Source organism: Podarcis cretensis, assembly GCF_951804945.1.
Source record: "Podarcis cretensis genome assembly, chromosome: 12".
NCBI lineage: Eukaryota > Metazoa > Chordata > Lepidosauria > Squamata > Lacertidae > Podarcis > Podarcis cretensis.
Window position 1 is genome coordinate 27,519,105 of NC_137181.1, and position 27,205 is coordinate 27,546,309.

At 42.8% G+C, this 27,205-nt stretch overlaps 1 protein-coding gene across 13 annotated transcripts in view; it reads left to right on the forward strand.

The window, feature by feature from the left end:
* The first annotated feature begins 908 nt into the window (after positions 1-908).
* The window catches only part of AKAP9 (A-kinase anchoring protein 9), a 115,827-nt gene continuing 89,530 nt past the window's right edge, over positions 909-27,205 (forward strand). For 10 of the 13 annotated variants that reach the window (XM_079948393.1, XM_079948398.1, XM_079948396.1 and 7 more), the window contains exons 1-2: positions 909-1,215; positions 22,928-23,182. In XM_079948393.1, coding sequence (XP_079804519.1) covers positions 1,168-1,215; positions 22,928-23,182 — 303 coding nt within the window. In that variant the 5' untranslated portion in view covers positions 909-1,167. Of the gene's footprint in view, positions 1,216-21,693; positions 21,921-22,927; positions 23,183-27,205 lie in introns of those variants that run through there. The other 3 variants (XM_079948395.1, XM_079948394.1, XM_079948400.1) reach the window with 2 other exon arrangements.

Consider the following 27,205-nt stretch of genomic DNA (forward strand, 5'->3'; position numbering starts at 1 on the left):
AGGTGACATTACCCAGTTTGCACTTTCCTAAACACAACATAAAACTGTACGCAGCCATCCTTCAAACCCAGTGTTCTCTAAATTTTGCAATTTAGTTATCCAGTCAAGAAATCGTGTACAAAAATGGATATGCTAGGGTAAAGTGTGTGTATAAATGAAAGTATATTTGTGAAAGTAACATATTAGACAAAACTGCACACAAAAACGTTTATATTAAGGTAAATTTGCACTAAAGTGTTGATGGATTTTCGTGAGGACTTTTAGAGGAAACATTTCCAAACTGATGTGGAAATGTGGAGAACTGTACTTCAGATTAGGAAAATGAGAAACTGAGAAACCAGAGCTGGCCGATTTTGTCCATCACTTAGAGTAACCCCTATGCTTGATTTCTAAAAATGCGTGATGGCCTCCGCCCAGACTAAAATGACAAGTCTCCACTAGTTTTAACAGCTGCGTAGAAGAGGGAATTCCAGCTACATCTACCAAATTTCCGTCAACTGCACAAAGGTTAAAGAGGCAGGAGCCATGTTTCTCCTTTGCAACAGGGCACCTTTCTCGCTTTAGTCTGGCTTGCAAGTCGCACCCTTTAGCCTGGACGTGCTGCGCCACAGCTGTGGATCGGGGGGGGGGGGGCGCGTTCAACACACTCTGTGCATGTCCAGAGGCGCCCACATCTTCAAGATCCAACAGGTGTCCAAGCGGCAGCTTCCAACCAGTCGCTTCCGCGGAACTGAGCTCTTTAACTCAGAAAGAAAGCCCGCCTTAAAACCCTAACGGCTTGCGAAAGGGCCAAGAGTCGGGAAGCCTGCACTATGGCAACCACCTCCCGCCTTGGGACGCGCGACGCCGCGGGAGAAGCAACTCCCTCGAGGGGGTCGCTTTCTGGCAGCTCGGTGGGAAGGAGGAGGCGGAGAAGGAGGCGGCGGCGGCGCGGACGTCACTTTCCCCGGCCGCATGTTTACGTGGAGATGAAGATGGCGGCGCCGGTGGATCCGCCACGGAGTCCCCGGTCGCCGTAGCGCCCTGAGCGCGTCCGGGGTGCCAGAGGAAGCGGGGAGGAGGAGCCGCAGAGGGGAGCCGTCCCCTTTGGGCGCCTGGGGGCCGAGCGGCCCCTTTCGCCTTTCCGCCTGGCGCGCAGTAACGCTGTTGTCTCTCCGCGCAGGGGCCATGGAGGACGAGGAGAGGCAGAAGAAGCTGGAGGCCGGCAAAGCGAAGGTGAGAAGGGGCGGGAAGGCGCTGGGCAGCAGCGGGCCAAGTCCGACCCCGGGGGGCTGCCGTCGGGGGAAATGCGTGGCCGCCTCCGGGCTGGATTTAATGGGTGAGAGGAGGTGAAGCTTTGCCGGGCCCGCCCCTCTGCTGGCTGTCATGCGTTGCGGACTGAGCGGAATATTAAAGCTCCTCCGGGGGAGAATCGTGCGCCTCCGAGGCGGGCCTGACATCCTTCCCGAGCTGCCTTTTTCTTTGTTTGCCGCTTCTCTTTGTGTATGTGCGCGCGCCCTGCGCGGCGTCGATCGCCGCGGGTTTGCTCTTGCTTTTTTATTTTTTATTTTTTAACCCACCCTCCCCTTCTTGAAAATGTAGGACCCAGCTCGGAGGAGCCTCCTTCCTATTTGTATGTGTAGTAATGCGATTGGCTCGTGACAGCTGTTGCTGGACAGAAGCGGCCACATGCCTGGAAAATGCCACAGGTGCCAACGAGGAAGGGCTGTGTGTGGCTCTTCTCGTGCCGGATCAGCTGGTCCAAGGGGAGGAAGGGACGTCCCAGCTTGGCTTGGCTTGGCTTCAATTAATTGCTGCAGGTGTTTAGATCTCGCTTTTCCAATGCATATTCCGGAGGCCTAGTGATATTAAATCAGAAGTACAATAAAGAAAGACGCACGCACGCATACTTGAAAACGCTGCATACTGCAGTAGAGTACAAAATCTAAGAAGATAAACTAAGACTTCATGCATGTTCCCCACATGTGAGACCAGCTATCCGTTATTTGTGCACCGATCACTACCTCTATCCCTCATGCGTGTAAAGAAGTGGTGTGGAGCTGACATTTGTACACCTGATTTCTCTGATGGTTCAACTGCAGTAGATGGTTGGAATCTAGCCTGTGTCATGTTTGGTGGGATAAATAAACTCAACGAATAAGTGACATTTAAAATAATAATCAACCCTTAGGTTTTTTTCTGCAGCTTTCATTAGTTATAGCTGAAAAGGGACGTTTCTATGTGTAAAGTGCTTGCTAGTTTGATCTTTATAATATTTTTGACTTGCATAGTGCTCTAAAACAATATATTTTTTATCCTTGCAATAAGTACATCACTATTTATCATAATGTAAAAATACATAAAAAGGAGGAGACATGTTTGGTTTATTCTGACCGCTTGTGTTATGGCTAGAAACATAATGACTTGCTGAAGTTCCGTTAATGAGCTCGGGCTGCGAGAATTTGAATTTTAAACCTCACCTCTTCTTAAAATCTGGAGATGTGCATTAAAAAGTGGAATAAGTGTCATTTTTATTGTATCCTTAGCACCATGATAGATAGGATTTTTTGGTGCTAATGGGTAACTAATTTGCATTAAACAGATAAGCAACTCAAATTGCCTTCACACCATGCTTATAAATAATGTAGCACAATGGAGCTAGTCTGTCACGCTGTAAATCAGGCTACCAATTAATCCGTGAAAGGCCAGTTCTTAATCTGTGAAAGGCCAAAGTGAACAATTTATCCCAAGTAACAGAATTTGGAAAGAAAATAGATTTGGATAATGTTAACATTTGCAGTAGTTTTGATATAGAGTACATAATCTAGAGACCCCATCAATGGTGAAAACGAAACTCCATTTGACACCTCTGAGTATAAAGAACATATTTGTTTATTAATCTAAGAAATGAATTAATTGCTCTTCAGCCAAAACTTTCAAAATGGACTACAAAAAGTTGAAAACAAATCATAAATATCTAGGTAAAATACACTAAACCAAGAGATTAAGCAGCAATAAAATAATTTAAAATCAACTAATTTAAAATACTCCCCCCTCCCCAAATCAGTAGATACAAAAGGATAGGGTCTGCAACAAGCAAACCTCCTTGCAACTATTGATCAGGATCTCTCCTGATCTTTTACTTGTGTTTAACTTACACATCAAATTGCTATCGTGTTTCGAAAGTCAGGCAAGCTTTTTATTTAAATTCAGGTTGGAGGAAGAAGCTGATAGAGAAGTTCCCCAAAATATTATTTTCTGTATTCTGCATGCTATATTTTCATTTTCTGGAGGAGAATAGAGAGGCAAATGGGTGAGAAGATTGTGGTAGTCCTAATGCCCTCCTGTTGTTTTGGACTACATCTCCCATCATCCCTGATCATTAGCCATTGGCTGGGGCTGGCTCCCAACTATATCTGGAGGACAGCAAGTTGAGGAAGGCTGCTCCAGAACTCTTCCAGCTCTGGCAGGGAGGCTTAGATAAAGCCTGTCTTGACTTATCCTTTGTCCCTTCTAGATTCTTCCTTTCTTGGCATCAACACTGGAGGAGAGGTGGATAGCAAGCACCCAGTTTCTCCTTCTGCTCCACCTTGTTTCCCAAAAGTTCAGCAAAGATAGAAGCTTGCTTCTCAGTCTCCTACCCACACTTGTCATATATAATGTGGCAAGCAGCACATTCTTGTGATCATTTACTAGCTTCTTACAAGAAGTCATCATAGGGGCTTCAACGCATCTTGCCACTCATTTGAATGAATGTATATAAAGCTCCTTAAAGTGGCTATGCATGTTTAGAACAAAACAAGTAGACCACAAAAGATCTCCCGCAAATATACAAGCCATAACACATGAACATGTAAACACAACACGAAGCAATTGGGGAACCATCATAATAAGTAATCAGCTAGCCAAGCATAAAGAGAAGGGGGGAAATTAACCTATAATGTCTCTCCATAAAGCCCCATGAGTTGTTGGAGGAAGCCAATCATGCTCTTTGACTAAAACAACAAAAGCATTTCACATGAAATAATAATAATAATAATAATATAATAATAATAATAATAATAATAATAATAATAATAATTTATACCCCGCCCATCTGGCTGAGTTTCCCCAGTCACTCTTTTTCTCCTTGGACTTGCCACCCTGCCCCCCAATTGACAAGTAAGTTTTTCCATAAGGGCCACCAACTAAATCTGGAATACCACTCTTTCATCAAATCAGCTGTTACTAATGTCCAATTTTGGGCAGATTTTCTTTCTTGACTGGCAGCAGGTGAATGAATGAAGCAGCAGGTCTGTCTTCATAAAGTATCCTGACAGCATATATTGTGATCACAGATGATTGCTGTATAAAAAATGTGTAATAACACATCCCCTTACAACACAGTCCTATATATACCTGCTCAGAAGTAAGCCCCCCACTGCCTTAGGTGAGTGAGTGTGAGATTGCAGCATTAAAGACTTTGGCTGAACCGTATTTGCATTGTGTGTCTTATGTAGGATCACAAGTAGAAAAGGTTAGACAAGATTTCCAAATTCTTCCTGTAGGAGACAGTATTGTAAGGTCAATCTAGCAGGATTACTCGATGTCACATGTTCTTCCACCTTTCTGGGGAGTGGTGTGGACTCTTGAAAGAGATTATAGGTGAGCTGCAGGGCTTCCTTCTGCCCTGACAGATCTGTGTGCGGTAAATTTTGTTGCTGCATCTGACAGATTGCAAACTTGATAAAGAGCTATGCATTATGAGGAACTTTGGGACAGTTCAGCTGTGTTCAGGATACAATGATCTAAGTGATCTCTGTGCAGAACCAAGCAGAACATGAGAATTTCTACAATCTTTTGTCTGTGTAATGGTGTCGGTGGGAACCATAGAATATTTGCAAGAATGAACTTGATGGCAGAGCCTCGTGTATATTCTTGCCTTACTGCACCATTAAGAGACCTCATCAGTTATTTTTATTGTTGTTGTTCTTCTGCTCTGGCTAACTTCTAGAATGGTCAGAATCTATCCCCACCCTCACCCCCCAATATATATTCACACACTCGTAGTTTTACTACCTTAGAATTCAGCAGTTGCTCCTTACAGGCTGATTATTTATTTCATGGACTATTTATTAAGCTGCTTTGCATATCCCCAAATCAATGTATTTTCTTATTTTCTGTTCCTTGCCATCTGTAAAGGCAAGTGCAAGGCTGCAGTGATCATCTGTCTTCTTCCTCCCCTTTGTTCCTGTACTAATCCTCATTCCCATGCATAGGTGTGTCTCCCTTTCACTGATCACTGCGTTAAGAGTCTAGCACAACCAGCTGCTGACTGGGCAAACCATCACCAGCAGTTACCTTTATTATTCAAGCCCTGCCAAGTCTTCTGCAGAAGCAGTGACATTCCAAGAAATGAATAGGCAGCTTTAATTAAGCGTTTGGACTTATTATGCATATGGCATATAGGGAAGTCTACATCTCCAAACAATACCAATGGGGAGGGGGAGGTGAATAGTAATCTTGTTTGTAGAACAAAGAAAGGGGCTTGCATGTCTCTGAATTGTAGTAGTGAATAACTACAGCCGATGTAATAGCTGAAATCACAGCACTTGCTCTGTTGTTTGGTGCACTAAAGAAATACAAGAATTTCTTGGTTGTAAACTTTCTGTTTTCTTAGAAAGCATATTTCTGGTAGGTGCAGGAAAAAGAAATATCTGATTTTTTTGTAATAAACCATGAGCTGGTTTGGACTAAATCCTAGTTTGGTGAGAATGAGCCTTCTCTCTCTCTCTCTCTCTCTCTCTCTCTCTCTCTCTCTCTCTCTCTCTCTCTCCCTCTCTCCCTCTCCCTCTCCCCCGCCCCGCCCCCGCCGCTTGTGTGAGCCTTTCTTCCCACCAGTACAGCTGCAAGGATGAGTTCAAATTATTTTGCTTCAGTTTTTGATTAACCTAAACTTGCCCTGCTGTCTGAACCTGGACAAACTGTGGGTAATCTTAACTATGGTTAGTGGAAAGAAGCCAGCTCCAAACCATAGTTAAAAGCTGCATTGTTTCCACTAACTGTTGTTAATATTAATCATCTTGGGCCTTAGATTACATGATTGACTTGCAGTAAATTTAAAATGGGAGTGTTAACTTCTGACTTGACTTCATTGTGGCCCTGCTGGAGAAGGAAAGGGGAGCGAGAACTGTGAGAGTCTGAGTGGAGTCTAGGCTTTTTCTCATAATGCTAAAAAGAAAAAAAGAGGTTTGCAGGCATGGTTTGTTCTGTACGTGAAGGTCAGTATTAGTGAAGGTGCAAGCGTGTGCAGATTAAGACGAGCCCCATGGTGTGTTCAGTAAGGTTTACTTCCAAGTAAGAGGTCATAGAATTACATTGTAGTTGAGCAATTCTATACACTTCTAGGTTCCTTCTTCTGTCATGGCAAATGCAGTAGTGAAAAAATATTTTTGGATCATAGAAATTGTACCTTACACACATCTCCCCAGTGGATGAATCCCAGGAATGAAGAATGTGTCTGAAGACATATCTTCAGTGGCTTACACAAACCTGTGACCTAGAGCTGAAAAGCTCTATATCCTATTTCCAATCACTTAAGCTATCCTCTTCTACAGTAATTTCTTTTTAGTGCTCATAGATTGGAAGAGACTAGTAATCCTGTGTTGGTTTATAAGTAAAACCCACATTTAGACACAGAGATTCCTACTTCAGCGGGAGTTGTTTTGTCAAATCCTCCCTTCAATATTTTATACTAATACGGGCTAAAAATGCTTTAAATAAATGAGTTAGTATACACAGGTCAGACAAAGAAATTATTCTTATCTTTCTGATTTTATTTCATATTACTGTTTAAACAAAATTAACCTTGCTTTTTCTTCGTAATTTTTGTCCTAGTAACTACATCAAAAATAGTTAAATGTCTTGAACTAATCTTATGCATAGGAGCAACAACAAAGTATTCAATATTAAAATATGTTGGTACTAATATAAAACAGAACAGTACAATGTAAATTCTAATTTAGATGTCATCACCAAGATATTCTTTCTACAAATTATGCCTACAAATAAAGGTTTTTTTCTGTGCAAGTTAAAACATTGGGATCATTTCATGAATTTAGGAGAATTTACACTTTGTCATCATGATGTTTAAGGTTAAATCTGTATCACTTAGTGTTAGTATTAACAATTTCATTCTTAAGTTGGGTGAAAATGTAGGTGAATAGGACATCTACACAAAAGGTAAAGTGAGCTGTGTTACAAGAAAAGAATCAAAATCTGTACTAGGACAATACCTTTATTAGGCCAACACACTTGCCTTCAGAGATTGTTATGCTTCTCATTCCCAGGAAACCTCCATGCAGTCTGATATTTGCCGAACACCTAAAGAACCTCCTCTTCCATTCCATCTCAAGACTGTAACTGGATGCAAACTTCATAGCTTCAACATTAGCTGTCAACTAAAATTTTGTGCTGCTCTGGTTGACCTGAAAAAAGTACATTCGTACCTCTGCTTACGTATCCCTCCGATTACGTAAACTTTGGGAAACGTAAGCAGCAAACCAGGAAGTATATTTCCTGGTGTTTGCCGTGCGCGCATTCACAGCGGTCCTCCAGTTGCGAAAACTTCGGGATACGGCTGGACCTCTGGAACGGATCCTGTTCGCAACCGGAGGTACCACTGTATCTCCCTAATAGCAAGCTTGAAAGACATCTACACACTTTATTATGGCATTGTTTGCTGGAATAATTGGATTTCATTTGTGCACATGGCACCATTTGCTTTCCCCCTTTTCAAAAATCAAACCCAAATAAAGCATAATTGTGGTGGGATAATGAGCTGCTTGTGCGTTGAAACTCGATCCCTCAGAGCTCACTCAGTGTAGTGAAACCCTGCCTTGAGAGGAGCCCTTGAGCATGGCTCCCTCAGTCGCTGGTAGAATCTGACAGTGGGCGTTTGCGGAAGCGTTTCCAACATAAAAGCTGTTTCACAGACATGCGCCTCCTGGATTCCCTGCGTGACAGTTTCCGGCGGGGGGTGGGAGTCCTTAAGGGCTGTTCTGATACCTCCTCGCTGTTCCCACTGGAAGTATCCCAGAGCCTCCCCTCCGACTCCCTTTCCTTTGGAGCTCCCGCACTCCCCCTACTGGTTCCCTCTTCTGCTGAAGAAGAGGCTCTCCTATTCTCCTGAAGCCTTCTCACCACCTGTCCTTCCGATGGCAGTTCCCTGACATCCACCTCCCCCCCAGGGCCCCCTTCACCCCCTCCCGCCTCTTCTCTTACTGGCGGCGAGGACGGAAATCCCTGGAAGGAACTCCCCTCATCCTCTGAGGATTCAAACACTTCTAACCACGGCCTACCGCCTCTTTCCCCCTCTTCCTCTTCTTCGTCGGAATCTGTTTCCACCTCCACTTCCGACTCTGGGAACCCTTCAAATTCCCCTTCCTCATCTGTAGTCCCGAAGTGTTCCCTCCTAAACCTTGCCACTGGTTGTGGTTTACTTGGGAAACGCCGATGAAACGTTTCTATTAAAATCTCGTCTTTAACTTCCTCTGCCGGTACCCATGCGTTTTCTGACTCTTCCTCCCCCTCCCATTCTACCAAGTATTCCACCTGATTCCCCTTCCACCTGGAATCAATGATCCCTGCCACATCCATGTTGCGTTCTCTCTCTTCTATGATGGGTGTCCGGGTGACCTCCCTCTCATGTTCCCCCCACTCACACCCCTCTCTGTATGGCGACAGTAATGACCTGTGAAATACTGGGTGCAATTTCATGTGACTGGGCAATCGGAGTTTGAATGCTACTGGGTTGACCTGCTGTATGACCTCAAAGGGTCCCAACCGTTTGGGTCTCAATTTCTTACACCCTCCCTTGAACGGCAGTCCTTGGGTGGATAGCCACACCCGGTTACCCACCCTTATGGTTTCGCCTTCCCTCCTATTTCTGTCAGCTTGCTTCTTATATTCTTCTTTGGCTTTCTCTAAGTTGAGTTGGAGCTGACGGTGGATCGCTTCCATCTCTTCAACAAAATTTTCCGCTGCAGGTACACTCCACCTTCCCCCGCCCTCTCCTGGAAACGCCCGAGGATGACACCCATAATTGGCTAGAAAGGGACTCATCCCTGTGGACACGTTCTCCGCGTTGTTGTAGGCAAATTCTGCCAGAGGTAACCAGTCCACCCAATCCGTTTCTCTGTCCTTTACATAACACCTCAGATATTGTTGCAAAACCCCGTTTGCCCTTTCTGCTTGCCCATTTGTTTCTGGGTGCCTGGCGGTGGAAAAACTTACCTCCACATGCAACATGCTCATTAGTTTCCTCCAGAACCTAGAAGTAAATTGTTTTCCTCTGTCGCTCAAAACCCTCAAGGGGGCGCCATGCAACCTAAAAATGTGCTCCACAAACAACCTTGCGGTTTCTTCCGCTGTCACTGCATGTGAACAAGCTATAAAGTGGCACATCTTAGTTAGTAGATCTACCACCACCATGACCGCGGTTTTCCCTTTGGATCTCGGTAGATCGGTCATGAAGTCTATGGATACCATCTCCCATGGCCTTTCTGGGGTGGGTAAGGGTTCTAATAACCCCGCTGGCGCCAACCTCTCTCCCTTTGCTCTTTGGCACCTGTCGCATCCCCTGACATACTCCCGCACGTCCTCCCGCACCTTGGGCCACCAAAACTCCCTGGTAACCAACCACATGGTTTTGTGCTGCCCGAAGTGCCCCGCCGTGGGACTGTCATGCAACTGCTTAAGCACCCGCCCTCTTAGTTCCCCACCTGGTATGTAGAGCGCCCCTTTGTAATATAGTTTTCCGTTCTTTTCCTCAAACCCCCCTGCGTTCTCACCTGTCTCCCTGAGTTCCCTAAGTTTCTCTTGGGCATATTCATCGTTTTCAATACCCTCTACCAGTTCTCTTTGCCCCACCAATGCCGCCCCACAAACCCAGTGGTCCTCTGAGATGATATGTCTTTCTTCCGCCCCTCCTTCCCCCTCCAAGTACTCAGGTTTTCTGGAGAGAGCGTCCGCCCTGACATTCTCAGCCCCTGGCACGTAGCGAATCTCAAAATTGAACTTGGAGAACTCTTGCGCCCATCTTACTTGTCTCTGGTTCAACACTCGGGCTGTTCTCCAGTATTCTAGATTTTTGTGGTCTGTCCGCACTTGAACCTTGTGTTGCGCTCCAATCAACAGGTGTCTCCATCTCTTGAACGCTTCGTGGACAGCGAGTAATTCTCTGTCGTACACTGTATAATTCCTCTCAGACTTGTTCAATTTCCTCGAGAAGAAGGCACACGGCCTCCATTCCGACGTATTCGCTCCTGGCTGCAGAAGCACGGCCCCCACCGCTCTGTCAGACGCGTCGGTTTCCACCCTCATCGGCTGCTGCAGATCCACGTGTAAGAGTTGTTCTTCCGAAGCAAACGCCCTCTTTAAACTTTCGAAAGCTCGCTGCGCTTCTTCCGTCCAGACAAATTTCTTCTTACTGCTGAGACAATCCGTGATGGGGGCTGTTAAATGGGCGAAGTTCTTGATGAACTTCCGATAGAAGTTTCCGAACCCCAAAAACCTCTGCACATCTTTCTTAGTTTTCGGTGGCCTCCATTCCAGCACCGCTTGCACCTTGCTAGGATCCATGGCCAGCCCCTTGTCCGACAACCGGTACCCAAGGAATTCCACCTCCCTGGTGTGAAACTGACACTTCTCCAGTTTCACCCACAGCTGGTTTTCTTGCAGTTTGCTCAGTACTTCTCGCACATCTCGCACATGCTGCTCTTCATCCTCCGAGTACACCAGTACATCGTCCAAGAACGCAGCACAGTTCTTGTACAGCAATGGTCCTAGTACGTGATTCATGAATGATTGAAATACTGCTGAACCCGCCTGGAGGCCGAAAGGCATAACGCAGTACTCAAATGCCCCCAAGGGGGTGAACATAGTGGTTTTCCACTCATCTCCCTTTCTCATACGTATCAGGTTATACGCCCCCCTCAGGTCCAGCTTGGTAAAAATCTTCCCTTTTCTCACCCGGGTCAGAATGTCATCGATTCTGGGCATAGGGAAGCTCACGGGTTCGGACACTGCGTTTAGGGCCCTGAAATCCACAATTAATCTCGGTTTGTCCGAGTTTTTTTTGTCCACAAAGAACACTGGACTACCCCCCACCGCTCGTGACTCCCTGATGAACCCACGCTTGAGGTTTTTGTCAATAAACTCCCTTAGCTCCTGCATCTCTCTGTCAGACATTGCATACACCTTGCCCACTGGCAATTGCGCTCCTGGAAGTAAGTTGATTTGGCAGTCAAAGGGTCTGTGCGGGGGTAGTTTATCTGCTTCCCTTTCGCTGAAGACGTCGGCAAAATCTGCATATTGTCGTGGTACCCTACCTTGTTCCATTGCTTCTATCTTTGCTAACGTGGCCTGAGTGCCTACTTGGCCCCCTTTTTCTGTGCAGTGTCCCATACAATGCGCTGACCCAAAGGAAACCACTCTCTGATGCCATCCCACAAGCGGATCATGCAGCGCTAGCCAGCTCATCCCCAAAATGATGGGTGCTCCTCCCAACGTGGCTATATTAAACGCTATCCGTTCTGTGTGTCTTGCCACCCTCATTGTCATGGGGACAGTCTGCTGGTCTACTTCTCCCCCCAACAGCGCCCTCCCATCAATCGTGGTCACCTGCAGGGGATTTTTTAAAGGAATGGTTTGTATCTGATGGGCGGCTGCAAACTCCTTACTCATAAAGTTGCAGGAGCTGCCTGAGTCTAGTAACGCCTTCACTTTTAGTGGGTGTCCCTTTGCCAGCTCCAGCAATACCTCTATTACAAGAGCTGGTCTTGGGGGTTCTGGCGTGGGCACATTTACTGTTCCTTGGCCTGGCTGCTGTGCCCCGTCGGTGGCAGCCAGGCGTTGGCTTTTACTTGCTCCTTAGCTGCTTCTCCCTCCTCCCCAACAGCTCCCGCCATTCCTTGCCATTCCTTTCTTTGCGGACAAACCCTGGCAAAATGACCTGGCTGTTGGCAGAGAAAACATTTCTTGGCGCCTTTTCCCTCCTTCTTCCGCCCTTCACTGGGGTTTGAAATTGCGCGCGCGCGCGCTGTTCCGATCTCCATCGGCTCTGCTGGCAGTGAAGGCTGCTCTGGCATCTCTGGAATGCGGAAATCCCTCCAACGCTCCCCTTTCCCTTCCCGCTTCTCCAAGGCTCTGGCCTCCTGGCGTGAGCCTATGGCCAGCGCTGATTTAGTCAGAAGGTCCATAGACTCCGCCCTGGGCCCCCGGGAAAGTTCGTCTTTCACTGCCGAAGATAGTCCTTCTTCGAACAGCATTTGTATCGGTTCCGCTGACAAATCCCATCCTAATTTATGGATCAACATGGTGAACTCAGTCCAGTACTCACGGACAGATCGGTTCCCTTGTTTACACGCCATTAACTGCCTGCGCGCCACTCCCTGCTCAATCTCGCTGGAAAACATCAGATCCATGGCGCGAAAAAACTTCCTTGTGTCCCTTAGGGCTTCATTATTGGCTGCCATTAGTGGTCTCACCCAATCTCTGGCCGGGCCTTCGAGATGCCCAATCACAAAAGCAACCCTCGAATCCTCATCAGGAAAATCATCAAACTGCAGATTGAGGGCATATTGCATCTCAGTCCTGAAGGCTTGATAATTCCTGGGATCCCGCCCAAACTTCTGCACCAGTCCTGGCACTTTCCTCGAGAGCTGGGCGGCTTTCCCCTTTTCTGCATCATGAGCCCTCCTCTCCTCCAACCTCGCCGTTTGCAGAGCTAACTGTACCTCCAACACCCTGTACCTTTCTTCCAGGCTAGGACCGGCTGCAGCTGCTCCCCCATCTCCGGCTCCGGCTGGGTTGCTCATGATGCCTCTCTTTGCACAAGCTGCTTTCAGGCACTGTCAGATTGCTGTGGTGGGATAAGGAGCTGCTTGTGCGTTGAAACTCGATCCCTCAGAGCTCACTCAGTGTAGTGAAACCCTGCCTTGAGAGGAGCCCTTGAGCATGGCTCCCTCAGTCGCTGGTAGAATCTGACAGTGGGCGTTTGCGGAAGCGTTTCCAACATAAAAGCTGTTTCACAGACATGCGCCTCCTGGATTCCCTGCGTGACAGTTTCCGGCGGGGGGTGGGAGTCCTTAAGGGCTGTTCTGATACCTCCTCGCTGTTCCCACTGGAAGTATCCCAGAGCCTCCCCTCCGACTCCCTTTCCTTTGGAGCTCCCGCACTCCCCCTACTGGTTCCCTCTTCTGCTGAAGAAGAGGCTCTCCTATTCTCCTGAAGCCTTCTCACCACCTGTCCTTCCGATGGCAGTTCCCTGACAATAATGATATCTCCTGTAACAAGACGGATTGCAATACTTCATTTACTATGGGTTAAGCAAGATTAAATGTAGCAGAAATTACTTACAAGTCAAATGTGCATAGCATTGATGTATTATATTAAATCAGAAAACTAAGGTCCTTATTTATTTGTTTCAGCAATTTTTACCTAGTATTGACCCCAAAGGGCTCCTAGAGCAGCTTTCTTAAATTCCATAATAAACGCTTAACACATACGTGTCATGTCATAATGTCCCTGAGTTTCTGTATCTACACCTTTTGACATGAAATTAAGAAATTCTTAAATTATAATGTAAAGAGTTATTCTTATAGCACAGTGATCCATGTGACGGTCATCTCCAGGCTTGGCTACTGTAATTCGCTCTACACCCTTGAAGCTGTCCCAGAAACTCCAGCAGGTACAGAATGCTGCAGCGAGGCTCCTCACAGGGTCTCTGCCATGGGAGCATATTCACCCAGTGCTCTTCAAGCTGCACTGGCTCCCGGTGGAGTACAGGGTCAGATTTAAGGTGCTGCTTTTGACCTTTAAAGCCCTTCACGGCCTAGGACCCTCGTACCTACGGGACCGCCTCTCCTGGTATGCCCCACGGAGAGCCTCAAGGTCCATAAATAACAACACCCTAGTGGTCCCAGGCCCTAAGGAAGTTATATTGGCTTCAACCAGAGCCAGGGCCTTTTCAACTCTGGCTCCGGCCTGGTGGAACGCTCTGCCTCATGAGACCAGGGCCCTGCAGGATCTGATTTCTTTCCGCAGGGCCTGTAAGACAGAGTTGTTCCGCCTGGCCTTTGGCTTGGAGCCAATTTGATTCCCTCTCTTTCTTTTTTCCTTTCCTTCTCCTCCTGCGATGAGGCTACATTTTAATATTTTAATGTTTCAATATTTTAATGTTGTATTTTAATTTTGTTTTTAAGTTGTAATCATTCAACTTGTTTTTATTATTGCTTGTAAGCCGCTCTGAGCTCGGCCTTGGCTGGGAAGGGCGGGGTATAAATAACAATTATTATTATTATTATTATTACTATTATTATTATTATTATCTTTGGTAAAAGTAGGTGTTGGCTGTTCATGTAAGTCATACTGCAGAATTGGCTAAACTGTGGCTTACCAGATGTTGTTCCCATCTGCTGTTGTCATGGTTGGGGGTGATGGGGATTGCAACCCAGCAACAACTAGAAGGCCACAGGATAGCCATCACTAGTTTACTGGCTGATTCCAAAGGTTGGGCCAGTTTTGACACTATTAGTCTCCTTTTCAAAAGGCCAAAACTCCATTTTGGGAATATGCTATACACTGTGCAGTAGGGATAAACAGATGTTTCTGGTTTTATAGTATAAACCCTCAGAGAAACCAAATAAACTTGAAATGTCTAGAAGACTAAGAAATCCGTTGGCACTTTCAGGCTGTTGACCAGAAGTAGCTTTCATTTTTTATTATTCCTCTTTTTAAAGAAACAACTGAGGCACTAAGAGCAGCAGGAGTTTACTGAAAAGAGCCACGGAATCCCCATGTTGCTATCTGTAGCTGTTGCCTTTCCCCCCACCCAAACCCATTTCTGCCACTTCTGTTCTTAAAATGTGTCTGGTCTTAGTTAGGGAATGGATGTGGAGGAGCCACTGAAAACATTCAAATATATCAAGGCAATGTTCCTTTTCAGTTTTCTTGAATGTTCTTCATTTCCCCCTAAGATAAGGCCACTATTCATATTCAAAAGCTGTTCCTTTGAGACTGTTGGTCTCTTACAGTAGTTAATAGATTTATTCTTTAAATCACTGAATGGAATCAAGGTCTTAAATCAAGTCTGGACTCTTTCAGTCATCTAATATGTACGGAGTGATTGGTATGTACTGCTTGGAGATTGCAGCAACTGTTGCAGTACTTGCATACATTTGCTTGTTTATAATTGGCTCCTATATGGAAAACACAGATGGTGTAGACTCTGGCTTTCCATATGTTTTTGGTTAGAGCAAATTGTGTTTAACTAGTAATTTTAAATTCTTATTTAATTATGTGAACTGGACCTTTTTTTTGTAATAGGTGTCCAGTTTTTTTGTGTTTTTTTTGCATATTTAATAGATTTATAGCTTGCATTTCCACTATTTAGGTCTTTAAAGTGGGTCACACACATAGTTGAATACCTGAAGAAGTGTGCATGCACACGAAAGCTCATACCAATAACAAACTTAGTTGGTCTCTAAGGTGCTACTGGAAGGATTTTTTTTATTTTGTTTCGACCACGACAGACCAACACGGCTACCTACCTGTAAATAGTTGAATAAAGTTTACCGTCTCAGCATGAGGCTGGCTTCCTCATGTAGGTCTTCCACTTGACAACAAAGCATGGATTGCTGTTGTTGAGAAAATGCAATTTTCATTCTTAATTTTCCATTCTCCACCCAACCCAAAATAGTCAGCATTTTGTGCCAGCTGGGCATGCTCAGTTTTTATTGGATGGTTTTGTGGAGTTAGCAGTTTTTCTATATTAAAAAGTGCTTTTGAAATCTCAGGGTTGTCCCAAGTTGGAGAATTGAATTCGCTATTAGTCTATTCAGATGGGACACTGCAACAAAATGCTTCAGATATGTATGTTGACAGGGGCAGAGCTTTCAAAGCCAAGAGACTGCCTGGAGCAAGTGAGCAGGATGGTGCTGGCTGGTGAATGAACAGGCAGGTGCCCTTTTGTCTCAGTTTCTCCATTCTCAATTTCCAGCTGCTTCTATTCTCCCTCTCACTCAGCTTTTAGTTATAGTTGCGGAGCAGAACTGGAATTAGAATGCAGGATGATTGGTTAATCTGGAAGCCCTGTGGCCTTCTCATATTGATATTCATCAGTCCATAGAAATGTCTACGCTTTGTGTTGTTTCTTTAAAAAAACAACTTATGCATGCAATGCTACTACAGTATTTAGAAGGCGAGCTGACTTTGATTATGATTATTCACTATTTTCTTTGGTCTCAGTTGAATAAATCTAATAATTTGTGAGCTGCATTTTTATAATTTGCTACCATACGAACCATACCATCCATATTTTGCAGGGGTAGGAAATGTCTGGCCACCCAGATGTTGTTGTACTCCAACTCACTTCGGCACTAGCCTACGTGACCAATGGTGGGAGTTGTTGTTCAGCAACATCTGGAGGACCATATGCTCCCCAACCCTGTTCTGGAGGAGCTTCCAACAGATGGAACATCTGTATATCCAAACCATAGTTTTGTATGTAATGTTTGTTCTATTCATTTATTTAAAGTTGTGAGAACTGAGCACATAAAAAGCAGCATTAATAATAATCATGGTTCATTAACCAATTAGTTAGAAATTGCAGGAATATTCGGAGCAAACAGAAATGCATCAATTGTATCATAACCAATCTGTGATGAAGTGGTACATCTTTCTCCTTAATCTAAAATACATAATAAATTAGACAGATAAGCATGCTAAGTCACTTAGGATTCTCTTCTATCCTCACAATAAAAGGATTTGCTCCAACGAATATTTTGCTGATTCTCAAGGATTTGGATTAGTCTACAAGAGAACAGAAAACCTGTGGCAGAGATGCATGGCATAGTGTATTCAGATGCTACAAAACAGGATTAAGAGGATTTCAGCAATTTAATTTTTCTTCCCCTTCAGAACCTAAGTCACCCTCTTATAAACTCCTTCCAAAATATGCTGTACACACTTTATCGTAGCCCTTTGTAGTTCAAGATTACAGTATATGAGTTTAAATTCCAGATTTGGCATGGTGTACCAAGCCAAAACATCATAAGACTGCCTGGGAAGGGGGAGAAACATTTTATATAACCGAAAGAGTAATCCAATCATTTGTTTCTAGCAACAAATTTCTATGATATCTGCTGAATCCCTGTTTTATAATTTCTCAAAATGCTAGGTGGGGGGGAGTGCTCACATTAAAACATTTTATCTATTATTAGCAGAAAAAGACTGCTCCAGGAGCAGTGTTTTAATTGTAGTTTTAATTGCAGCTCAGGACAGCACTAGCCTAGGGTTGCCATACATCTGGGAACTCCCGGACATGTCCTCTTTTGGGGGGTCCTACATGCCCATTCGGGGAGAATTTCACCTTTTAAAGCTAATATCTTAGATTTTGGGTTTAAATTTTGTGTGTGCTTGCACGGACAAGTGGTTCTGGTTCAGGCTCTGGTGTGGGCGACCCGGGCTTTGGCTTCGGCGGCTTGGGCTCAGTGGCTCTAAAAAAGCTCAACAATTTTTTGTCTCCAGATTCTTACTTCTTGAAACATGGCAACCCTACACTAGCCTGTTTTCCAGTCAAGCATTGCCTAACACCCATGAAGATTCACCACTTCCAACATCTCTGTATACTCATGTTGGAATAGGAAGTGGAGGCTCACCATGCATGAGAGCCTGAACTGAATTGCTAATAAAAAGACATGCATTCAGGACCATCTTCTCCCAGGTATACCCAGCTTCTTGTGATCTTCTGGAAAGGCTTTGCTTCATTTCTAATTAGCAAGGGCATTGCTAGGGATGCTCACTTTTATTTTGTGGTACCTGCATTGTAGAATTCAATTAGAGTTCCCCTTTCAAGTCCATAATTGTAGATTTTTAGGTTGCAATAGATGATTCTTTTTATACTGGCATTTTAGGTGCAACATGATTTTGATTTTTTAGCTCTCTTGAAATTAAACCAGTACACTTCTCCTTTGCATCTTCTTCACTGCTCGTGTGTGGGCATTTCCTTCTGTTGACTCTCTGGCCATTATAGTACGTGACACTAAACTGTGGATCAGCACTTCTCCCACCTGGCACACAGACAGGAGAAGGACTTTGGCAGAGTAGGAGAAGGACTTTGGCAGAGTTTAGTTTCACTTTCATAGAATCCCAGTCTAGCAATATGAACCAGAGAACATAGCTAAAAATAAGCACTGGTTAGCTTAACAAGCCATCTTTATAATTCATGGTTTGAAGTAAGCATGTTACAAAGCTTTTCTATTACAGTTCATTTTAAAACACTATCCCTGGTTTGAACACAGTGCTAGGCTGCGATTTTGTGAAAGTGGAAGTAAACTTCCAAACTGTGTGGAAGGAGCAGTGGATGGAGTGTGTGAGCCTGGTGCTTTGCATGGGCTTGTTCAGGTTCATCCACATAGCACCAAACCATGGTTCAGCATTATGTGCAAATGTGGCCTCACTCTCCTTGTCAGCAGTGGAGTACAACTGCAGGTGCACAATGGGGAATGTAGTAATCTAACTAGATTGAGCCCAAACTTTAAAAAAAATGCTATTTGACTTTAAAATAGCTAACATACAGCATTTTTGTGTGTGTATTGCTCTAGAAATACTACCCTACCGATGGGAGTGTTGGCAACACCAGTATAAGATATGTCTAACAGAGGAAGGGGAAGAGGCTAGAGAAGGGGAGAGAATGCAGCTGAAGGACCTTTTCCTGTTCTGCCCATTAGATTCCAAAGGCAATTACCCAGTGCTTGAATAAATCATTGATGCTTGGTTATATGAGCACCGATGCAGATAAATAATTCTATTGTCATTGGCTTAAAGATACGGCATGCTATCAGGCTAACAATTTACTCCTCATTTGCATTTGAGGAACAAGGTTGTGTACACTCCTATTTAACCTGCTGCCACTGAACTCCCACTGCCGCATTGGGAAGCAGGGTCCACATGACATTAGCCGCAATCCATATCTATCCAGTATCTGTCCTGTTGTTTCCCATAAAATACTGTGTTTTTATGTGTTTTTCTGCAAACCAGCTTTGATCTGAATTGAGAAAATGAACGGGTCTAGCCAGTAAATGTATACACAGACATAGTTTGTGTTGCTGTGGAAGCAAATTATCAACCCCATGCTGAATGGAAACTGAACGCTGCTCAGGCAGGGGCTTAAAGTGGTTAAATGTCCAGCAGATGAGTCGTGCCAACTGGACTTGCACCTGTTCCTCACAGCAGACATGAAGTGAAATAATTGCCCAAGCAGTGCTAGGACTGTCAATAATTTTTCTTGTGACAAGAAGCTGGCATACTTAGTGACATTTCTGATTAACCTGGTGTGCGCCACGTTATAAACTGTGACACGTTATATTCAATATATCACTATTTGTATTGATTCAAGCAGATTGCAAACATCTTTCATATTTAGTCTAATAACAATTTAACATCTTGGTGATATTTTCTCTTTATGCATTGTGGAATATTATTAATAATCGATTCGTAAGGCTGAATTAAATTGATTGCTCTACATATGACTAAGTAGCGCCATTCTTTGGGATACTATTTAGCTTCACTGAATTCATTTAAATTTTAATTCCTACTCGGATGCTCTTGAATTGTATATGTGGAAAGGCAGTGAGGTCACACACACCATCCCTCCAACCTGGACTTTCCTCTGTTGGGCAGAAACATCTGAAGGGGGATTATAACTGTATTTGGCTGAAGAAGTGTGCATGCACACGAAAGCTCATACCAAGAACTAACTTAGTTGGTCTTTAAGGTGCTACTGGAAGGAATTTTTTTATTTTGTTTTGACTATGGCAGACCAACACGGCTACCTATCTGTGGCTGAACACTGTTACTGCCCCCCCCCCTACAATCAGGAACACTTCATGATCGATGCTTCTGATAGTCAAGGACTCTGCATTCAGCTAAACATACTGACAATACCCTCTTAGACCTTCCTGCTCAGCGCGGGATGGGTTGGGTGGAAGGAAGGATGAGGCCAGTGTGTGAAAGTCCTTCAGGCCCTCCTGAACACCTGAATAGTGCTGTAATACAGAAAAAATATCAGTAAACGAAATTCATTTTAGGCATATCCTGTTGATGCATGACCACCGGCAGGCAGGTCCTTTTGAACCCAGAAGAGGGAGGAATGAGACGAGGGCCAGATGGAATGGGGTGGAGCAGACTTATGCGCACTCCACTGACACACATGTTGACCTGGAACACAACCCCCATGGAAACGGAGAGTTGCCTGTACTTGACATATTAGAAATTCGTACCAACGATGCAACTCCTCTACAAATTGTAATACATGCATTTTTAGTTGTTTATACTTTTTTCTTCTGACTAAAACTCAGTTGGTGAGACTTGAGAAAGCAGAATGCAATCTAAATATATGAAGATTCATAGGAGATTTGACAATCGCTTTAGTGTCTGAATAGTGTTGTGTAATTAAAATCAAATACATAGTGTCTTTTGATTCTGATATTATTCCATAATGGAATATATTACTATTCCACTAAGTTCTTTCAGTTAAACGGTTAAGATGTAGTTAAATTGATGTTCATGTGGTCTTGGGTCCAAAAAGCTTGCTTTTTAGGCATGCCCAGTCAGATTTTTCACTTTCTCCCCCTTTAAGCCACCGGCCTTTGCATCATATGGCAAACTGCTCTTGCATATCCCCTCAGTTTTAGAAATGGTTTATCCTGTGGCATGAAGAACTGCTGTTTGTGAAACATAATCCTGTAGCTCATTTGGGCACATGGAACTAGTTGTGCAGTTCACTGGCTCCCAGCCACTGTAAACGTTTGAGAAACGTCTTTGAGGAGGGTCTTTTACAGGATCTCCTTTGTTGACAAGCACCGAATATTTCATCAACATGATACATTTCCCTGTTCTTTTTTGACATACAAATAACCATGCTCATACATCATTTAATGATAAACTGATTTAAAAAACAATATCTTTTCAGATGTGATGTGTGAAACAAATGCCACACATTCAAAATTTTATAGTTTCTTACCAAAAAAAAAAACCCCATTATGGTCACTCATCAAAGTATTCAGTGAGTAAGAAGCCACTCCTTCTCCCTCCTTTGTTTCTGTTCATTGATTGCAGTTATGGAATATATTTCTGTATGGACAGAAAACCACACTGTCATCCATAGGATTTTTTAATGCATGTAAGTGGGCAGATTTGCAGCTTTTAGTAAGTGTTGTATGTCAATATGGGCTGTGTAGAAGGCTAATGGAGCTGAAAGCCATTCTTTCCTCTGCTAAGAAGATAAGGCTCTTGCGCTTTCTATTGTTTACCTGAACTTGATGGGGATAGCAACAAATTAATTGGATAGTTGGAGAATCTCTAGTCAATGTGAGGTGTTGCATTTTTTTGTTTTGTTAGGATACTAATTAAATATTTACTTTCCTTTTTTTTAAAAAAAAGTTTGCTAATTTAAAAGTGGAAAAGGCTATGTTAATTGGGTAAGCTAATTAAGCAGCCAAAGGAGAGCAGGAGGGAGGCAAGTGCTAAATACGTAGGTGAACATTTTTGGCTCAGCAAATCTCAAGGTCCTTCTGTGAGTGGAGCAGGAGCAGGAGCCATATGCCTGGTTGTCAGCAGTCTCATCAAGATCCAGAGACTGCAAAGTCCTGCTGGGGAAATGAAATATCTGTACTTGAAGGACAAAAGTAGCTACGTGCTGTGGCTGATTTGCAAGTACTGTTTCTCTTTTGCTAGTGGTATTTGCTGCTAGTTTGAGGTTGGCTGATATTTGGAAGAAACAGCTCATGTTCCAGCATACAGCAACTGGGATCTTTTTTTGTCAAAAGTCTGAATCCTTTTTTTTTTTATTCAGTTGGGTGTTGCGAAGAGCTTGAATGGAGGCCTGGCTTTCTGGATTGGTGACTATCATGAGCATAGCATTCTTGTATTGTATAATCTGCTAATATTGTTTCTTGATATCTTTTTTCCAAAAGGAGCAATACTTTTGTATTTGTTAGTATATGAAATAGGTGTTTGCTTGTCTACTTTTATTACATACAAAATAACAAGGTTTGTCACAAAGAAAGGCTTCTTAAGGAACAAAAATGGATGTTGAATAGTTCATGGGGTTTTTAATATTTAATGCAAAGTAGGAAATTTGTCATTCTCTTACTAGAGCCTATATTTGGTTCCTGCTAAGAAAAATGTATTGTATTGGTTTAGTTGTGAAAATCCATTTCTATCTCATTAAAAGTGTTAAGCTGTGCAAAAGGTATTGACTTACAGTATTTGAATAGCTTACGTACTAATTGGTTTTCAGCTGTTCTTTGTCTGACTCACCTGCGACTTTATGTTCATAGGCATGTTTTGCTACAAGGTAGGGTGTCTGGTCAATTTCTTGCTGCCTTCTGTGACACTATTATGGGATTCCCTTTGAGGCTCTGAATTAAAAGGGACTTTATTATTTTAACATTATGACCTGTTTTTAAAAGTTGCATTTTAAACTAACGAAATGGCTTCATAGGATGTTACTAAGTTGATTAATAAAAGCTGTGAGTTTGTGGAAAGGGAGTTCAAAGCAAAAGAACATCACATGCTTTAAAGGCTCAATATGCTTTTAAATGCAAGTTTACTGGTTTTTAGTCTTTTCTAAGTAGGTATGTCACTTGCTAGTGTGAAGTCTGCAAGTTATATATATTAATCTGATCGTGCTTCATGTTGATGTGCTGATCATATTACACATTGCAGTTGTGATGATGATTTCATACTTTCTATCCAGAGATACTGTAGTATGTAGAACGTTATAACATTGAGCTTTGTTTTCACCTGCAATGATTCTGAAGGTTTATGTAGAGCACTACTAATCAGTGTCATTTGCAATAAAGAAGAAAACTTTCACTCTAACAGGATTTTCTTTTGTGTTCAGCTTGCACAGTTTAGACAAAGGAAAGCACACTCTGATGGGCAGCATGCACCCAAGAAGCAGAAGAAAAAGAAAAAGGTATCAAACACCAAAGATGAAGAATCGGTACAAGAAGGTCTGGATATTGACCAGTCTCAAGGAGAAGATGTAGCCCCACACAGCTGTCAAAGAGGAGCAGCTGCTGCATCTGACTTTGCCATTGTGAGGACTTTGCACAGTGATGAATTGATCAAGCATGATCAAATATATACCACAGAAGTAAGTGTTTCTGAGATTAGAAAAACTTATTTTTATTACCATGCATTTTAAAGTCAGAATGAGGAGGTTCCACAGTAATGGTCAGTGGTGAAACTTTGCATTTGAATGTGTTCATTAATGTAGTTTCCCAGGCACATTTTAAAAACTAAGCACTATTTGTAAAACTAATATTTTTCCTTACTTACAACTATAAATAAATTTCTAATCTAATTTGTAAGGGAAGGAAACTGAATGGTTTATGAAGTGCTGATAAATAATCTGCATTTTATTAGATGGAAAATAACTTTAGAGTGTAAAAGCATGTAACTGTTTGAAGATTATTCCATGACCTATGCAAAAGAATAATTGATCATAGACTAGTTTGGTATTTGGGGTTCCATTTGTAGTGTTTCATGGTCATATCCTCCAACATCTTGAGTCCCAAAACTGGGACTTGTGTCTTCTCATGTGAGATTATGGAGCCCAAAAGACATACTTTTTTCAGGGTGAGATACTTGTACAAAGTCACGCGAGATCATGGCACCCAAGATGGTCACCGTGCTCTCACGTGAAGAAATTGGATGTCCTGTTTTCTCCTGGGCAATTCCAGGGTATGCACTGTTATTCATTTGAAATGATGCTGGTAGGCAGGCAGTCTGCTTGCTGTATAAAATATCTCTCACAAGACCTCTATAGATCATGAAGGTGTATGCAAAAACTCCTCCACCAATGTACTTGTGTAAGAGGCAAAGAAGGCTGTCTATATACGTGGAAAGTCAAGCAGTCAGCCAAGTAACTAGTTACCAGGAATATAACTAAATATAAACTTTAGATGATAACGCTCCATCATGTTGTCCTCATATTCAGGTTTTTCATAGTAGTCTTTGAGGATGATGACACTGAGATATGCAGATTCTCATTAATGTAAGTTTGAATATGAAATTTCCATTTCTCATGAAGCATAGGCACTATGTGAAGATCTGCTGCTATCTAGGTTGTCAGTCAGGTAACACATCTATTAATTTTCATTTATGCTTTCCTCAATCTAATGATAGAATTCCTGGAGCAGACTGCCACTTATATCACATGAATTATGAGTTTTAGATATGGAGCATTCAGATTATTACTTCATGATTATTGTGCAAGCTAAGAATGCTTGTGCTAATTCTTCAAGAAGTGTTGCTACTATAAAGTGTAATTTGCACTCATTCATTTTTATTTTCTGATTTTCACTTTAGAACTTGTCTCTACTGTCAAATATTGTAATCATTCACTTAACATCCTTTGAGATGCTATATATAGGGAAATTTAGTACCTCTTCAGGAAAGTGTTTGAGAGTATTATCAGTGTTCTCATCTATCAGTACAGTGATATGAGTTGACCTCAAAGAGCTCTTCTGTATAATCTTTTTGAGATGAAGCAAATTCCAATTTCACAGTCTGGGAAATTGAGAGACATGCAAAGGATGTTCTGGGCTGATGTTTGGGTTTGCAAATGGATATGAAACTAGGCCTCTTAAAAGAAAGGAATAATGTAGCACAGCTTGTGTTCTTTTGGACTGTCTCATCCTAACCAAATAAGCAGACAGCTCAGTGATTGGGATTCAAATACCGACTGTACCAAGAGTTTGGGCATGTTCAGTCTTCCCATGTGAACCAACAGACCCTGCAGTCATCATCTGAGGCCCTTTGTGTGCCTCCATGAGAGGTCTGGAGGGTGGGAACACAAGAACAGGCCTTTTCTGTGGTGGCTCCCCACTCAGGGAGGCTTCTTCCCAGGGAGGCTTGCCTGGTGCTTTTGTTACATATCCTTAGGTGCCAGACAAAAATAATGACGATAATCAGTGGAACTTCTAACTCTCTTTATTTGAACAGGGAAGGTTGGTTTGCTTCATGGAACTCAAGGAGTAGGAAAAAAACAAAAGAACAGAAGTAATGAAAAGCACTGATATATCAGGCCCATGCAGCATGTATTTTATGTACACCACAGTAAAACAGAATGGGAAGAAAGGCTCAGATAGCTAGATTTCCCTGAGTAATGTAGTAGACTGGCATCTTATATGTACAGTACATACCTAACCATGCATGTATTAGATGACTGCATTATAATATCCTTTCAAAATATACTTTTACATTTTTACATCTCTGAGTAATTGTTCTTACTTACCATAAGGCTACAGAGGTAGGACAAAGTGAACATTTTTTAAAAAGGAAAAATGATATGCAAAAAGTTGGTTTGGTTTTAGTAAATCTGTAAAATGAAGATTTGCAAGGCAGTCTTTGGGATTTGCCTCTTCTTTCACCCTATCACTTTTTTGCACAGTATTCTGTAAAGCTCAAATCAAGAGGACACAAAAAGGGATTATATTGTTTTCTTCTTTTAAATATCCAGTTGTTACTTGCCTCATTTCTAGAAAGGAGTTTCCTTTTGAGTTAGCACACTTGGGCACACAGTTATTTGGATCTCAATCTCTGTGTTTATCTAATGGAATAAATCTAATTTGATCTGTTTGGCTAGGGTTTTAATGTTCAGTTATATTTCTTGGCAGAGCAAATAGCCAGTTGTAGCCAAGCATTATGCCTGAAAGTTGACCTATTTTATTTTTTTAGAACATTTAAAACCAATAACGTGGTTCTCTGTGCAGTCTTGCAATTAGGTTCTATGCTTGTACAGAATGTCCTCAGAAAGTTGTAATGTTTTGCTTAGGGAGCTGGCACTCTCATGTAGAGAAAATACTGTATACATGCCCCAAGAGATAGGATAAGTGCCTTTTTGCTCACTTATTTTCTGACTGTCTTACAACCAACATTGCTGAGAACTTTCTTGAATAGTTTTCTTTTTGGGGTTCTTAAAATTCCTATCTTGCCACCATTACTTGTAGTCAGGGAGACCTTTTCATAACTTTCTAGGTTGTGTGGTGTATCTATTTTCTAAAAATTATTTCACTCTTTCCGCCTGGGTATGCACTTAAAAAAAAAAATCTAAGATGGCCTACACAAAAAACATAGATTTCTAATTATCTAGGAATGAAGTTTAGCAGTTGTCTCTGTTAATAGCCTTAATGAGTGAGTGGAATGAAACTTCTTTTGAGGCTTTAAGACCAGCTTTTGCTCATTATGACTCCTGCTCACTTACCATAATTTTGGCGTTTCTAAGATGGGTTTCCTCACAGCATAAAATAAAATAAAATCTGAAAACAATACAAAAAATACTTCTTATACTCTCTACAGCTTTCAGTACCGATAGCCATGCCATTCTGCTGGACTGGCTCCATGGAATGGGAACTGGGGGCACCTAAGGGACTGTGAGTCGAGGAAGTAGCATTGGGAGAGTTCTTTCAACTGCCTAGAAGTTATGATGTGGCATGCTGCAGAGCACATTCATCCCCAATGACTATACCATTGGGAATGGTCATTAGGAGTTTGGGAGCAAAGTACCATCAATACATGAATGGCACTCATCTCTGTTTCTCTTATTGCATCTGAATCAGGAGAAGCCCTGGAGGCCCTGGGTCACAGTGGTGGGGTGGATGAGGGAACGTAAGCTGAGATTGAATCCTGGCAAGATGGAGGCGTCGTGGGTGAATGGTACCCGTGTGTAAGAAATTTGTCAATTGCTTATTGTGGACAGGGATGCATTTCCTTTGAAGTAGCAGGAGCAGATAGAGTTTTGGAGGTGTTTTGGATTCAGCTTTGTTATTGGAGGCCCAGATAGCCTCATTGGCTAAAAGCACCTTCTACCAGCTTCTCCTGGCATGACAGCTATGGCCATTCCTGGACTGGGAGAGCTTGACCACAACAATTTAGGCATTGGTGACTGACTTTGTGGGGATTGCCTTGCACTTAACCCTGCACTTAGAGAGAGGGGTATGTGTGTGTAGACAAAGACACACACACACACTCACACACATGTGCCAGTTCCAAATGGTATGTGGATTTGGAAGAATCAGTGAAACAAAACAACTAATTGCTATAATCACCATTTAATTAGAGCCTATGCAACATATTTTCCGCAGAGAGCAACAAAGGTCTGTGTACCCAGTTG